A 17,611-nucleotide genomic window follows, 5' to 3' on the forward strand; every position below is an offset into this window, starting at 1 on the left:
GTAGTGAAGACATCAAAACTATGAAATAAGACACAGTTGAAGTTCGAAGTTTACATACACCTTAGCCAAATACATTTAAACTCCGTTTTTCACAATTCCTGACATTTAATTCTAGTAATAATTCCCTGTCTTAGGTCAGTTAGGATCACGACTTTATTTTAAGAATGTGAAATGTCAGAATAATAGTAGAGAGAATGATTTATTTCAACTTTTATTTCTTTCATCACATTCCCAGTGGGTAAGAAGTTTACATACACTCAATTAGTATTTGGTAGCATTGCCTTTAAATTGTTTAACTTGGGTCAAATGTTTCGGATAGCCTTCCACAAGCTTCCCACAATAAGTTGGGTGAATTTTAGCCCATTGCTCCTGACAGAGCTGGTGTAACAGAGTCAGGTTTGTAGGCCTCCTTGCTCGTGCACATGTTTTCAGTTCTGCCCACACATTTTCTATGGGATTGAGGTCAGGGCTTTGTGATGGCCACTCCAATACCTTGACTTTGTTGTCCTTAAGCCATTTTGACACAACTTTGGAAGTAATCAAATCAAATCAAATTTTGTTGTTCATATACACATGGTTAGCAGATGTTAATGCGAGTGTAGCGAAATGCTTGTGCTTCTAGTGCCGACAGTAATGTAGTAATGTCTAACAAGTAATCTAACAATTTCACAACAACTACCATAAATTCCGGACTATAAGCCGCAACTTTTTCCCCAGGCTTTGAACCTCGCGGCTTAAACAATGACGCGGCTAATATATGGATTTTTCCCGCTTTCAAGTTTTTTTTCTCCAAAAAAACACCTTCTGTGACGTGCTCAGTTTTTTGGCGGCATGAAGCTTTCCAATGAAATTGCCGAACGGGTTAAGGTCAAACAACTTTTTGGTTTACTGTTTAGATTAAATCGAGCGCTCTCAAACTTCCCATCATTCTGATTACGATAGTCATTTTGTCACCCTCATCATGGCAAAGACACGGAGAAATGCATATGATGCAGCTTTCAAGTTGAAGGCGATTGATCTGGCTGTTGGAAAAGGAAATAGAGCTGCTGCACGGGAGCTTGGTCTTAATGAGTCGATGATAAGACGTTGGAAACAGCAGCGTGAGGAATTGACTCAGTGCAAAAAGACAACTAAAGCTTACTGCAAATTATTATTTTTTTGTTACAAGCCGTGTTTCGTTAAAGCCTATTTATTTTTGTTACAAGCCGTGTTTCATTAAAGCCTATTTATTTTTGTTACAAGCCGTGTTTCGTTAAAGCCTATTTATTTTTGTTACAAGCCGTGTTTCGTTAAAGCCTATTTATTTTTGTTACAAGCCGTGTTTCGTTAAAGCCTATTTATTTTTGTTACAAGCCGTGTTTCGTTAAAGCCTATTTATTTTTGTTACAAGCCGTGTTTCGTTAAAGCCTATTTATTTTTGTTACAAGCCGTGTTTCGTTAAAGCCTGTGTAAAGTTCATTTGTTTCAATGTACCAGTAGGCACCTGTGGTTTATAGACATGTGCGGCTTATGTTCAAAATAATATTTTTTTTTAAATTCAGTGGGTGCGGCTTATATTCAGGTGCGCTCAATAGTCCGGAAATTACGGTACCTTATACACACAAGTGTAAAGGAATGAATAGGAATATGTATATATAAATATATAAATGAGCGATGGCCGTGCGGCCGTGCGGCATAGGCAAGATGCAGTAGATGGCATGGAGTACAGTATATACATATGAGATGAGTAATGTAGGGTATGTAAACATTATATAAAGTGGCATTGTTTAAAGTGACTAGTGATACATTTATTACATCCAATTTTGAATTATTAAAGTGGCTAGAGATGAGTCAGTATGTTGGCAGCAACCACTCAATGTTAGTGATGGCTGTTTAACAGTCTGATGGCCTTGAGATAGAAGCTGTTTTTCAGTCTCTCGGTCCCCGCTTTGATGCACCTGTACTGACCTCACCTTCTGGATGATAGCGGCGTGAACAGGCAGTGGCTCGGGTGGTTGTTGTCCTTGATGATCTTTTTGGCCTTCCTGTGACATCGGGTGGTGTAGGTGTTCAGGAGGGCAGGTAGTTTGCCCCCGGTGATGCGTTGTGCAGACATCACTACCCTCTGGAGAGCCTTACGGTTGTGGGCGGAGCAGTTGCCATACCAGGCGGTGATACAGCCCGACAGGATGCTCTCGATTGTGCATCTGTAAAAGTTTGTGAGTGTTTTCGGTGACAAGCCAAATTTCTTCAGCCTCCTGAGGTTGAAGACGCGCTGTTGCCCCTCTTCACCACACTGTCTGTGTGGGTGGACCATTTCAGTTTGTCCGTGATGTGTACGCCGAGGAACTTAAAACTTTCCACCTTCTCCACCACTGTCCCGTTGATGTGGATAGGGGGGTGCTCCCTCTGCTGTTTCCTGAAATCCACGATCATCTCCTTTGTTTTGTTGACGTTGAGTGTGAGGTTATTTTCCTGACACCACACTCCAAGGGCCCTCACCTCATCCCTGTAGGCCGTCTCATTGTTGTTGGTAATCAAGCCTACCACTGTAGTGTCGTCTGCAAACTTGATGATTGTGTTGGAGGCGTGCATGGCCACACAGTCATGGGTGAAAAGGGAGTACAGGAGAGGGCTGAAAACGCACCCTTGTGGGGCCCCAGTGTTGAGGATCAGCGGGGTGGAGATGTTGTTTCCTACCCTCACCGCCTGTGGGCGGCCCATCAGAAAGTCCAGGCCTCAGTTGCACCTCAACCCAATTGAGATGTTTTGGGAGGAGTTGGACCGCAAAGTGAAGGAAAAGCAGCCAACAAGTGCTCAGCATATGTGGGAACTCCTTCAAAACCGTTGGAAAAACATTCCAGGTGAAGCTGGTTGAGAGAATGCCAAGAGTGTGCAAAGCTGTCAAGGCAAAGGGTGGCTACTTTGAAGAATCTGAAATATAAAATATATTTGGATTTGTTTAACACTTTTTTGGTTACTTCATGATTCCATGTGTGTTATTTCATAGTTTTGATGTCTTCACTATTATTTTACAATGTAGAAAATAGTACAAATAAAGAAAATCCCTTGAATGAGTAGATGTGTCCAAACTTTTACTGGTACTGTATATATATATATATATATATATAAAATATAGACATTTCTTTTAATTGAAAAATCCCCTCAACATCTTGTTGTGAACATAGCATTTTGTTGATTCCACCAAATAAGCTTCAGAAAGACAACATCTCTCAAATTAAGAGCAATTCTGATGGCTGTTCAATTCCTTATTTTGCCACATTCATCGGACTATAACACCATCCCTACTGTATATGTCATCATACCATTATGTGACTTACTGTTTAATCCTTATCTTATAGGCTGTACCACTTAACATACAGCTTACATATAGCTGCTGTTTTGTCCTGTTTTAGAAGGAACCCCATTACCGTAGTTCAGTCATTGTGACAGTTCATTCATAGTGCCTAAAGCATGAGGGCCAATACACTGTGGGGCTGAACACAGCGGCAGACACACATACACACACACAGAGGTCCTCTCCTCTGACGAGTTCCTTCCAAAGCCCCAATCATTTATTTCCAGTCAGTCTCTGTACGGCGCTCCACACAGGCAGTCAAGCAGGCAGGCAGGCAGGCAGGCAGGCAGGCAGGCAGGCAGGCAGGCAGGCAGGCAGGCAGGCAGGCAGGCAGGCAGGCAGGCAGACAGGCAACATAAAGCTCCTGGAGATGTAGAGTTACAATAGGCTGTCTGTTGCAGCTTTGCCTCTGTCACACACACTGATTGTGTAGATTAGGCTTCGGAATGAGGGCCTGACACAGGGACATTTGTATATGAAAAGTGGCTAGGGCAGCAGATAGCATCTTGACTTCTCTACTTCTCCTCTCCCCTGTGTCAGGGCTCTGTGTTAAAGCTCAGGGGGGGGACAGCTTTCTTTTTTACACCCTTTTTTCTCCAGCGGCAGTGCAGTGCCGCTGGATAAATGTGATAAATGTGTCTACCCATGGCGTGGCTTGGTGGCTGCATCAGTGGGGCAATCCCACAGGTCAAGGCCTGAGTCTCAGCTGGAGCTCTCAGTTAGACTATAACTGGAGATGCCCTCTGAGTTAGATCAGGCTTCATACTATAGCCTGAGATAGACCAGTCTTTAAACTATAGACTGAGTTAGACCAGGCTTTACACTATAGACTGGGTTACACCAGGCTTTAGACTATAGACTGAGTTAGACCAGGCTTTAGACTGTTCAGGTTAGTGGGTGTTGATGGGAGAAAAAGCATACAACAGAAATGAATGCCTAATTTCTTCGCCCTAACGATTAAAGTAAAGCATAAGGTTTTATTTATTTGCACCGAAGTCAACAAGTGAAAGACAAAACAGTACAGATAAAAAAACAGATAAAAACAAATATAATATAAATATAAAAAACAATATACACTTGAAGTCAGAAGTTTACATTCACTTAGGTTAGAGTCATTAAAACTTGTTTTTCAACCACTCCACAAATTTCTTGTTAACAATCTATAGTTTTGGCAAGTCGGTTAGGACATCTACTTTGTGCATGGCACAAGTAATTTTTCCAACAATTGTTTACAGATTATTTCACTTATAATTCACTGTATCACAATTCCAGTGGGTCAGAAGTTTTCATACACTAAGTTGACTGTGCCTTTAAACAGCTTGGAAACTTCCCGAAAATGAGGTCATGGCTTTAGAAGTTTCTGATAGGATAATTGACATCATTTGAGTCAATTGGAAGTATACATGTGTATGCATTTCAAGGCCTACCTTCAAACTCAGTGGCTCTTTACTTGACATCATGGGGAAATCAAAAGAAATCAGCCAAGACCTCAGAAAAAATAGTAGACCTCCACAAGTCTGGTTCATCCTTGGGAGCAATTTCCAAACGCCTGAAGGTACCACGTCCATATGTACAAACAATAGTATGCAAGTATAAACACCATGCAGCCGTCATACCGCTCAGGAAGGAGAAGCGTTTTGTCTCCTAGAGATGAACGCACTATGGTGCGAAAAGTGCAAATCAATCCCAGAATAACAGCAAAGGACCTTGTGAAGATGCTGGAGGAAACATGTGCAAAAGTATCTATATCCACAGTAAAACGAGTCCTATATCGATAACCTATAACCTGAAAGGCCGCTTAGCAAGGAAGAAGCCACTGCTCCAAAACCACCATAAAAAAAGCCAGACTACGGTTTGCATCTGCAAATGGGGACAAAGATCGTACTTTTTGGAGAAATGTCCTCTGGTCTGATGAAACAAAAATAGAACTGTTTGACCAGAATGACCATTGTTATGTTTGGAGGAAAAAGGGGGAGGCTTGCAAACCAAAGAACACCATCCCAACCGTGAAGCACGGGGGTGGCAGCATCATGTTGTGGGGGTGCATTGCTGCAGGAGGGACTGGTGCACTTCACAAAATAGATGGCATCATGAGGTAGGAAAATGATGTGGATATATTGAAGCAACATCTCAAGACATCAGTCAGGAAGTTAAAGCTTGGTCGCAAATGGGTCTTCCAAATGGACAATGACCCCAAGCATACTTCCAAAGTTGTGGCAAAATGGCTTAAGGACAACAAAGTCAAGGTATTGGAGTGGCTATCACAAAGACCTGACCTCAATCCCACAGAAAATGTGTGGGCAGAACTGAAAAAGTGTGTGCGAGCAAGGAGGCCTACAAACCTGACTCAGTTACACCAGCTCTGTCAGAAGGAATGGGCTAAAATTCACCCAACTTATTGTGGGAAGCTTGTGGAAGGCTACCCAAAATGTTTGACCCAAGTTAAACAATTTAAAGGCAATGCTACCAAATACTAATTGAGTGTATGTACACTTCTGGCCCACTGGGAATGTGATGAAAGAAATAAAAGTTGAAATAAGTCATTCTCTCTACTATTATTCTGACATTTCACATTCTTAAAATAAAGTGGTGATCCTAACTGACCTAGAACAGGGAATTTTTACCAGGATTAAATGTCAGGAATTGTGAAAAACTGAGTTTAAATGTATTTGGCTGAGGTGTATGTAAACTTCGGACTTCAACTGTACAATATAAGTACAAAAAAATTTTGTTCAATCAGTTCAACAGAGCATACTAATTATAAATGTACATGATATATTAAGTATACAAGAAAAAAACATTTTTGAATATGTGTGTGTGTGTGTGTGTGTGAGAGTTAGGCTACATGGAGGAGACGACTGGGTAGTTTGGTTCTTCAGGTTGACCTCTAGTCTATGCTTTAAGTTATTGAGGGATGATGATGTTTTGACAATGTGAAGATAGGAATTGCAGAGTATGGAACGTCTGTATCTGCTAGAGAATTGACTATGTGAGGTGTTGCAGTGGGGAGTGTGAAGGTTATCGCTGTGTCTTGTGTTGTATGCATGGGTTTGGGAATTAACCTGGAAGAATCCATTGAAAGGTTTAGGTAGATTTTGGCTTGAGCGGTATATATTATACTGGGGTATTTGGAAAAAGCCACAGGATGGTTTTTCAATACTGTCAATACCATTAACCTTTTCTTGGATTTAAAAAAATAGTAATTGTTAATATTTTAGCTAATTTTTAAGTAAATACCTGCAGTCAACTTGTGCAATAGGTTGCTTTCTTCATTTCATCTGTCAATTGAATATGTGCTTTACAGTAGTCCCCAGTCACGTGTCACATGGTGTTTGTTTACAAGCACACAGCGACCAGAGACCAGAGCCTTGTGAGTCACTCACTGTCATGCAGCATGTGCCAGGTGAACTAATTACAGTATGGAATTCACAACTAAATCTTTTCCAGCTAAATATCTTATAACTATTAAGTTAACTGGCTAGAATATGCTAAAAGCTCTGCAGTTGTGCATTTGGTTTGCTAAATTAGTAGCTAGCTAGCTATTTACTTGTATAGTTTAGGTCAGAAACTGTACAAAATGTTCGCAATGCGCTCATTACCATTTAGTTAGCATTTTCTATGACGATTCCTTAGTACGTGTTAGCATTCTGGTAACTGACATTTTTTGGGCTTTGAATATTAGTACTGCAGTCGATATATTAAATACCTGCAGTCAACTTGTGCGCTAAGTAATAGATAAAGAAGATCGCGTTCATTATTTCGCCCATTAGATATATTTTCATTATATAACTTTTTTATTATGAAGCTTACTGGGACTACTTTCTCAAAACAGCGGTTTGAGCCAGTCACGGATGTTTGTTTACAAAGAAGCACAAAGAGCAAAATGGGAGCTTTGTGAGGTGAGTCACTCTTGCAGCGCAACTTAAGTGAGATGATCAAGTTTCACTTGTATGAAATCCACTACTAATATTTGCCAACTATATATATTATAACTATTAAGTGAACTATCTAAGATGTGCCTAATAAATTCTCACCAGCTGGGTTTTGCTAACTTGCAAGATCAAGCTTCTTAGTAACAGCAGCAGAGACAATCCCCTCATAATTGTTTTGTGTGTGTGCTGAAAACAGCGTTTTGCGATACTTACATAACTTTATGAGCTGGGTTGTCTGTCTTAGTAGTAAATGCATGCGCTCGTTAGCATTTACCTAGCTTCCGCTATGAGAATTCCTTAGTACTTGTTAGCATTTTGTTAGCATTCTGGTAAGTTACGTTTTTGGATATTTTTTTATGTTTGCTAAAAAAGAAATAGCACCCCTTATGTGCAATACCGGTAATACCATGTAATCTGGATACCGCCCAACCCTAGGTAGGCTGTCTGGGAGGTATGTGTATTTGTAGATGAAGGTGCATAAATATATTAATGTTGTGGATAGACAATATATTGAGTCTCTTAAACAGAAGGGCAGATGGAGCCAAGTAGTTAGAGGAGGTGCACATTTATTCTGTGTGATGAGTAACTTGTGTAGGTAGGAAGCATATGTACTGGCCCAGACATTATTGCAGTAAATGAGATATGGGTAAATTAGGCTGTAGTATAATGTTAGGAAGCGAACCCGATGAACCAACCCACTAATCTTTCTGATGATGGCAAAAGACTTTCCAGGAGAACACTACCTGTCCAAATGCATAGTGCCAACTGTAAAGTTTGGTGGAGGAGGAATAATGGCCTGGGGCTGTTTTTCATGGTTTGGGCAAAGACCCCTTAGTTCCAGTGAAGGGAAATCTTAACGCTACAGCATACAATGACATTCTAGACAATTCTGTGCAAGCCAGGCCTATTTGCCCAACATCAGTGCGCGACCTCACTAATGCTCTTGTGGCTGAATGGAGGCTAGTCCACGCAGCAATGTTCCAACATCTAGTGGAAAGCCTTTCCAGAAGAGTGGAGGCCGTTATAGCAGCAAAGGGGGACCAACTCCATATTAATGCCCATGATTTTGGAATGAGATGTCCGAAGAGCAGGTGTCCACATACTTTTGATCATGTAGTGTATCTACAGCACACGTCCTACAGTACACTCTCCTACATAAATGGGCTAATTAACAGTTAGCCTTAATTAAATACTTAGCAAGCATATACTGTACATATACAGTGTCAACTGATTAGGATTGCCTATATTCCTTTGAGCTTGATTGAAAAAATTTCAAGACAGAATGCAGCGCATAAACAGTGTGTGTGTGCGTGTTTTGTGTGCGCGATGCGTATGTGTTTGTGGTTGTCATTGTGTGGTTGTGGGATTGTGTGTCTGTAGTTGGTGTCGCTAAGCATTCTTGTCAGAAATCTGACCTTTTCGCAGTACATAATTAAAATTAAGGAGTGACTTTTTGTTTATTTTTTCTTTAGCAGCTTGGCGAATCAAAGCCAGTATAATTAGATCACCCATCACCATTTAATACATTTCTGTGTGAAGTCTCATTTTGTCTCTGCACTGGAGTGAGCCCAAATGGTGAGGGAAACAAAGGCCATGCTATTACCAGGCTGTCTGGCCTATTGTTGAGGGCCACTCACTGTTTATGGCTGGGGAATATGGATGAAACATGAAACAAAGACTGCTAGTCAACAGGAAAATAAGTCAGACGCCCAGTCTATTGATAGTATTGTGTCAGAAAACAATAAACCCAAGTGTGATTTATTTGGGTCTTGATTTAGAATAACACACTTGTACAGTAGTGAATTTACAGTATACATTTATGTGTTAATGGACATTTTTTCAGGGGTTGATCAAGTCTGAAATTTGAAAGTGGAAATTACATACTTCTGAGGCTTTGTTAAATACACTACAAGTTTTACATTCCCTGCATTGCAGGAAAATCCTCCTATAACAGGGTGATCAAATTAAGATCCTACATGTATTTGTGTAGAACTCTGCCAAAAGGCATATTTCGGCCTCAGAATTGTAAATTAACATTAAATGCATACATATCTCTATTGATGCAGAAAAAACAGACACAATTCCTTTGTTTTAGCAAGTGAAATGCAAATGAATACAAATACAAAAAATACATTTAATTTAAAAAATCCCACTAGCCGTAACCTGGTTAAGTCAATGCCATGTCAATGATGAATTAAGCAGTGGCGCCAGCCATGCAGCTAGCCCCAGATTTCTTTATTATATACTTGTCTATCATATGGGGCCATCTCAATGGTAATGACTGCTAATAGGGTTGTGGTAATTGGGTGGTCATGTAGGCTCCATGTGATGGGGGGTGAGATGTTAAACACTGTCTGTTCACTTTCACCTTCAAGCCACCCGCCTTCCTTGCATCTCCACTGTCACCCACAACCATTATCAGCAAAAATTTGACATCTGATACCTCCAAAGCAATTGACAGCTTCGACATTTCATTAATTTGTTAGCAAAGTCCGCAAATGATTGTCAAAGAGGTGACGCCTCCTGCCCACTCTCTCTCTCTCTGTTTTTTCCTCCCCTCTTTCCTCGCAGACTGAAGTGGTGTTTAATTTGGAAACTGGCCTCCTTCGGGCAAATTAGCAATTAGAACAATTTTGTGGGAATATGTATATGTGTCATTAGTATTCTTGCAAATTAATAACTGGAGCAAAGGGTCAGGCTAGAAATTTCCACTTGACTGCTGTTCCACTGTGGAGGCAGTGTTTGGAAGCAGCCACATCTGCTGGAAGCCATGGTATACCTTTGGAGCACTTGGCTTAATTAGTTTACCTTGTAGCCATTATTACTAATATCTCTCCCCACTCCCTTTTCACACCCCACCCCTCGAAAGAACAGCAAACCCTCTCTCTCCCCCTTCTACAAAATATTCCGGAGCCATCTTGCGCCAGCCAGCGTAGCCCTGATGATGGGGTCATTTAGATACAGCATTTAATCATCACATCACCTCAATAAGCATCTCCTAATTAGAGTCCTTACAATACAATTTCAGCTTGTAATTAGCCCAGATTGTCTGCTTCCTCTACGTGGCTTATTAGTGGTTGCTCAGCGGGAGGTGAGAATCTCACTGTCATTTGTCAGGGCTGTTAGTGCCGCCCATCTCCCCTCACCCTTGCCAGTCGCCCATCCCCGGGGAGGGGAGGGGGTTGGTTGAAGTGTGTGGGTGTGATCTGCCAGCAGATCAAACAAAGGGAGGAAAACAGAGAGCAGGAAGCTGAGCCGTTAGGGAAGGAGGAGGAGAGGAGAGAGATCCATGAGGAGGAGGAGGTGGAAGAAGTGAAGGATGGAGAAGGAGATGGAGAGAGAATGAACAGGACGTTTAGCGAACGTTCACGGATCATCCTCAGGGTGGCCCATAATTAAAGCTGTGATCAGCCTAGCCAATGAGGCGTCTTGAGACACTGGATAATTAACAAGCTCTTGTTTGTCTGTCTGTGTTGTTTTGTTTACTCTCTCTCCCAGCTCAACCTGGTGTCCAGCGTCACCCTGTCCAAGACAGCCCCCCCTGAGGCCTCACCCCCCCTGAGCCTGCCCCAGACCCCCACCACCCCCACGGCCCCCCTGACGCCCTTGTCCCAGGCCCACTCCGTCATCACCCCCAACAGCCTCCACCACAGTGTGGGCCCCATGCGCCGACGTTACTCTGATAAGTACAACATGCCAATCTCCCCAGGTACTGGACCCATATAGCCCCCCCGCCTCCCCCCCCCACACACACACACACATCCAATTTCAAATCTACCAGACTGCAAATGGAAATGTTGTGTCTATAATAGCTACTGACTATGGCTTTTGTCTATGTCCGTCTGTATGTTGTGGTTGCTACCCTTGTACAGATATTGTCCAGAACAAAGAGTTCTACATGAATGCTGAAGTCAGACCTCCCTTCACGTATGCCTCGTTAATACGCCAGGTAAGGATCCTCTGCTCGGCTGGCTCCGATCTGCTCTGGGCTGGTAACTTGTAATGCATTTAATCTGTCACTTAAAGGAATAGGGCCTTTAATCTGCTTCAGTGGCTTCTGTCGTTAACAGGGCACGCAGCAGATAAATATTCAGCCAAGACACAAACTGCTTATTTTTTCTCTATGCCTCCTTGTTAAATTTCAAATACAATTTAGACGTGCAGCGGAAGATTAACCATCTGCAAATGAGTGGAAGAATGAGTGGAAGAATGCGCTCGGGACAGCCATATATAACAATTACTTTTGATTAAGCATTACAGTGGATGTGATTATGAAATTCATTTCACACAACAGTAGGGATGAACCTGTTCTAAGATGGCCAGTCAATTATCGGCCGGCTCGCAGTAATCTGTGATCTCAGGAATTAATCTGAGCCTGGCATAATTGCTGGCCTGTAATCTGCCTGAGATATGTTTTCGCTTCCCTCCATTTACACTGCCAAAAGAAATATATTCAAATTGCGAAATTTGAATGGGAACCAGACAGTGTTCCATAAACAAAGCAAGAGGGTACAGATCGTGCACGAAATCACACAGGCAGACCATGTTGTCTGTGTTCTTTCAGGAGAGCACACACAACCTGCATGCCACTTGTGAATAATATTTGTTTTTCAGAGGGAACAAAATGTTAAATGTTGTTTCTGTCTCTTTGTCTTTTCCAGGGTATCCTTGAATCACCGGAAAAGCAGCTAACACTAAATGAAATTTACAACTGGTTCACACGAATGTTTGCGTATTTCAGGCGCAATGCCGCAACATGGAAGGTAAAATCAGTCTTCACCTTAGACTAATATAAAGGGCATGGATTGTTGTGTTGATCTTGTGGAATTATACTGAACAAAAATATAAATGCATATAGCAACAATTTCAAATATTTTACTGAGTTACAGTTCGTGTAAGGAAATCAATATTCACAACACAAAGCAATGTTATGCTGTTTTTCTTTTCTTGAAGCAAACAGAAACAAATGTTAGTCATCTAAGAGCTAAAGGACCTGTGTCTGTATAATGTTGTTCTGTGGACATTTACAATGCATAAGCTATCTTGTTTTATGTACACAGAACAAAAATATAAATGCAAGATGCAACAATTTCTAAGATTTTACTGAGTTACAGTTAATCTGAAGAAATTAGTCAGTTGAAATAAATTAATTAGGCCCTAATCTATGGATTTCACATGACTGGGCAGTGGTGCAACAGGTCCTGGGAGGGCATAAGCCCACTCACTTGGCAGGCAGGCCCACCTACTGGGGAGCCAGGCCCAGCCAATCAGAATGAGTTTTTCCCCACAAAATGGATTTATTACTGACAGAAATACTCCTCAGTATCCACTCCCGATCCCAAAGGTGAAGAAGCCGGATGTGGAGGTTCTGGGTTGGCGTGGTTGCACGTGGTCTGCAGTTGTGAGGCCGGTTGGACGTACTGCCTAATTCTCTAAAATGACGTTGGGGGCAGTAAATGGTAGACAAATGAACATTAAATTATCTGGAAACAGCTCTGGTGGACATTCCTGCAGTCAGCATGCCAATTGCACGCTCCCTTAAAACTTGAGACATCTGTGGCATTGTGTTTTGCGGCAAAACTGCACATTTTATAGTGGCCTTTTATTGACCCCAGCACAAGGTACATTTGTGTAATGATAATGCTGTTTAATCACCTTCTTGATATGCCACACCTGTCAGGTAGATGGATTATCTTGGCAAATGAGAAATGCTCACTAACAGGGATATAAACAAACATTGAGAGAAATAAGCTTTTTGAGCATATGGAAAATGTCAGGGATTCTTTTATTTCAGCTCATGAAACATGGGACCAACAATTTACATGTTGTCTTTATATTTTTATTCAGTGTAAATGATAGTGAAATATATCAAGTTTAAATGCAATGAATGAGCCTTTACCCAATTCATAACATTGCCCAAATTATTCTATCTAAATAGAGCCACTTCTAACACAAACACTGTCCGCTGCCTTGCAGAAAAATTATGAGGGAAACGTGCATTCTTGTAAATAATCCCCAGCTAATATTTGGAGATGTTTTTGGTGGTGGGTGGCATGGGTTTAACACACCAATGTGCTGCCAGGGACTCCTGGCCGAGACCATCCCACAGAATTTCATCTGAGAACACCTTATTTCTTTTCCACTGGGCCACACACACACAGGCAGACAAACCCCAGAGAAAAAGAGAGGGCAGACAAAAATGAGGAGGAGAGAAGGAGTAAGAGAAAAGAGAGTGATGAAGCATTGAAGGCTACCCTCATAAGGCAGGGAGGGCCTGTAGTGTAGCGTATCCACAGTGCAGCTGTGAGTGAGACCCCCTAGCCCCTCTCCACGGCTCACTGTCCTCCCTCAGCTCTCTAACTGCCTGTTTCCCCTGGCGCTGACAGCCCGACCATAGGGGCACATTTCAGTTATAAACAAAAATCCTACACTGTGACACACTCCTGCATATTGGCGTGCACACACACACACACACACACACACACACACACACACACACACACACACCTACTGTATACACTAGTCCTCACACAAACACTCAATAAGGTACTCAGATGACAAGGGGCCTATACATTTACAGAGTTTTAATCTCATGTGTCAGTGATTGGTTTATTTAAAAAAGGTAACCTGCATACTCTACAAATGGTCTCATGAAAAAGCTTATAATGTAAGCCAACAGCTAAAGCTTTTGGAAATGTGTCTTCTTCCTTATTGTTCAATTGTAGCTAAAGTCATAACTGAAACTAACAAGCCAAACAGACTGGTTTATTTGATCAAGGTCTTTGTTCAGTCTGGGTTTTTGTTATCAAGGTCTTGGTGGCTCTTCTCAAATGGCTCATCATAATTTAAGGCTCTGTGAATGATATCTTCAAAGGATGTTGATGAAATGAAACTGTATTGCCATAGTAACTGGAAAATATTTCCACAATGTTTTTCTTATTTGAAACTTTACTGCCGATAGATCACTGATACCTGAAAAAATGTACAATGATGTCCAGGTTCTATCATGTATGTGCCTGTCTAAATGTTTCTTGTCTGAAATGAAATGTTAGTGATTAGACATTTTCGTGTGTTGATAGAATTTTTCTCTCTCTTCTTTTTTTAAACCAACTGCAGAATGCAGTCCGGCATAATCTTAGTCTTCACAAATGTTTTGTGCGAGTAGAAAACGTTAAAGGGGCTGTGTGGACAGTGGATGAACTAGAGTTCCAAAAGAGAAGGCCACAAAAGATCACTGGGTAGGTCTGCCATCTCTGGCCGACTCTCGTGTCTGGCTGGTTGTGGATCTATGGGAAGAGGCTGCTCCATCTCATTGTCTGTGTGCCACGATGCCCCCCAAAGTCCCTGCTTGCTTTGGTGTGCAGCATCCCCCATGCGTTCAGTACTCTGCCCCTGGTGTCGCATCATCACCCACATTGGCTTGTACTTGTTTTCATTTTCATTTTGATCCTTATCCTTTCCTCCCTTGTCCCTCTGTCCGTCTGCCCCTGTGTCTATCTGTCTGTCTGTCCCTGTGTCTATCTGTCTGTCTGTCCCTGTGTCTGTCTGTCTGTCCCTGTGTCTATCTGTCTGTCTGTCCCTGTGTCTGTCTGTCTGCCCCTGTGTCTATCTGTCTGTCTGTCCTTGTGTGTATTGGTCTGCCCCTGTGTCTATCTGTCTGTCTGTCCTCTGTGCTGTTGTGTTGTGGTCACTGCATCTGCATCTGGCTGCCCTGCTGCTTGTCTCCCACCCAGGGTACCATCCGCACCAACCTTTCCCAGCATAAGTGCTTTGTGAGAGTAGAGGACGAGTTTGGGTCCTTTTGGACTGTTGATGATGAGGAGTTTAAATGCGGCCGCCATATACAGCGAGGCCGGCCTCAGAAATACACAGCTGATGAGAACTTTGATGAGCTGCTAGTACAGTAAGAACGTCTGCCTGCCCCCCCCCGCCTCCTGATTCCCCCCCACTACCTGCATGCTCTGCCTCTGTGTTCCCATCATGCCGCTGTGTTTAGCTCTTCCTTTTTACATCATGCTTTTACAAAAACTGCTTCCATCAACTTGTCTTGTCTTCCTTAAAATGAAAACAATTAATTTAAATGAGTCAGTGTGTTTTCATTGTGTGATAAAATTACCAGCATTTTATTAAATGAAATACGAGCATTTTCTAAACTAAAGTTGTTGTCTGCAGAAGTCCAGCCTTAGTGAAGAACATCCAGACCAGCTTGGGCTATGGTCCGGCTCTCTCTGCAGCCTTCCAGGTAAATATGAATACTGTCTCAGTATCAAGCTCTATTTACCTTGTACCCTTTACTGTGAGGGGAAAGAAAGGCAGGAAATAATAAACATAACACTGTCTCCACCTCCGACTCCTGGTCACTCTTCCTTGTTTTTGGATGTAGTGCTGGTGGGATGGAGGGAAGCTGAAATGTGCTGACAGTTCTCTTCCGTTTCGCTGTTTTAACACTGTGCATGCTTTTCAGGCTTCAATGGCAGAAAACAATATACCTCTATACACTACTGCTTCCATTGGAAGTCCTACCCTCAACTCGCTGGCGAATGCCATCCGAGAGGAGATGATTGGAGCGATGGACCATGGAAACAGCAACGGCAGTGACAGCAGCCCAGGACGCTCTCCCTTGCCAGCTATGTGAGTGGCTCCTTACTTTCTATTTACAGTATCTGTTTAAGACTGAAGGGAAGGAAAGAGTTTCGGCTGGTCTCCACTGATTCAAATAGATCCCAAACAGAATGTATTTGATCAAACATTATTTTAATTATTTAAAAAAATGTTACCCCCTTTTTCTCCTCAATTTCGATCTTGTCTCATCGCTGCAACTCCCCAACAGGCTCGGGAGGCGAAGGTCGAGTCATGCGTCCTCCGAAACATGACCTACCAAACCGTGCTTCTTAACACCCGCCCGCTTAACCTGGAAGCCAGCCGCACCAATGTGTCTGAGGAAACACAGTTCAACTGATGACTGGGGTCAGCCTGCAGGCAACCTGGCTCGCCACAAGGAGACGCTAGAGCGCAATGAGCCAAGTAAAAACCCCTTGGCCAAACCCTCGCCTTCCTATGGGATTCCCGATCACGGCTGGTTGTGATACAGCCCGGGATTAAACCCGAGTCTGTAGTGACTCCTCTAGTACTGCGATACAGTACCTTAGACTGCTGCGCCACTCGGGATGCCCAAACTAATTTTTTGATCTAGCATTTTAATATCACCAAAAATGCCTTAAAATTGGATGTTACATGTAAATAACATATTTAAGGAACATGAAACAATGCTAAATAAAATAAGGATGACATTGGAGCAGTTGAATGACAGGTCAGAACCGTGACTGTGGCTGCAGCATTCCCTGAAAAAGGAAACTCCACCTTCTAGAAGGTTCCAAAGCCAGGCAAGGCCGGGAAAAAAAGACTGGAGCCCTCTTGTTATTTCAACACAAAGTTTATAACTCTCCTTTATTACGGTTAAAAAAATGGTCCTACTGTCGGCTGAGTCACGTCATAATCACCCCTCCAATTTCAAAAAAATATTTACAAAATACCAGAACACAAAGTGAAAGAGCTGTTGTCTCCTCCATACTGAAACATGAGTTAGAACACATTCAAAACCGTCTCAGCCGTCGAAAGAAAAACAACAAAAAATCATAATTAGTCTAGAAGAAATAATCCAAGGTTCCCATGTAGGAAAACTGTGGTTTGCCTGGAAACCGCAGTTCCCTATTCACTTGTTGTATAGCACTGTCTGCTATGTTGTTTGAAGCCTAAAATAATATGGGGCAGGCAGCATCATTTCCAGATGTGGGGCAGACCACCGATGTGCAGCTCTGCTAGATTTAGGGATGGCCCTGTGAAATATCTCAGCTAGAGGAAAATTGTGCCTGAAAACAAAAAGGTGCAGTAATGAGCTTGTGGCGAAATGGAGGAAAGTGCCATCCCTAATCACTGTGAACATAGCTTTGGGCATCGCTCTGGAACAGGAAAGGCAGAGACAGGATGGGTGTGCTGGCCCAAAGGCTGCCTCATCTCTCTCCCTCTCTTTATCTTGAGGCTGATAAAACCCATATACTGAAGTATTTTCACAATGACTGTATGTGAATAAGCTTTATATAAGAACAAAATGCATCAGAGCGTAAAACTTCAGTGCATTCGTGCAAAGCACCATTTCTTCTATCTTCTATGAAGCAGCACGCCTTCAAACAAAAGTTCAGGTTTACTTGCTAGCACCTCTATTGCTCTAAAGCCAGCTCCCTCTATCCTCTCCATTCTCCAAGAGACGCACCTCACACAAGCAACAGAATTACTACATCCTCATCCCACACAAACCAAAGCTAGCTCATAGACCCAACGTCTC

The 17,611-nt window shown here is 42.3% G+C and overlaps 1 protein-coding gene across 9 annotated transcripts in view; it reads left to right on the top strand.

Annotated features, from left to right (window-relative positions):
* Positions 1-17,611, top strand: part of LOC115207551 (forkhead box protein P1-B) — a 241,771-nt gene that overhangs the window by 218,596 nt on the left and 5,564 nt on the right. For 8 of the 9 annotated variants that reach the window (XM_029774727.1, XM_029774729.1, XM_029774722.1 and 5 more), the window contains 6 exons: positions 10,768-10,978; positions 11,142-11,218; positions 11,931-12,032; positions 14,386-14,507; positions 15,442-15,511; positions 15,734-15,900. In XM_029774727.1, coding sequence (XP_029630587.1) covers positions 10,768-10,978; positions 11,142-11,218; positions 11,931-12,032; positions 14,386-14,507; positions 15,442-15,511; positions 15,734-15,900 — 749 coding nt within the window. The remainder of the gene's footprint in view (positions 1-10,767; positions 10,979-11,141; positions 11,219-11,930; positions 12,033-14,385; positions 14,508-15,441; positions 15,512-15,733; positions 15,901-17,611) is intronic. The other variant, XM_029774728.1, reaches the window with a different exon arrangement.

This window comes from Salmo trutta, chromosome 14 (assembly GCF_901001165.1).
Source record: "Salmo trutta chromosome 14, fSalTru1.1, whole genome shotgun sequence".
Classification (NCBI taxonomy): domain Eukaryota; kingdom Metazoa; phylum Chordata; class Actinopteri; order Salmoniformes; family Salmonidae; genus Salmo; species Salmo trutta.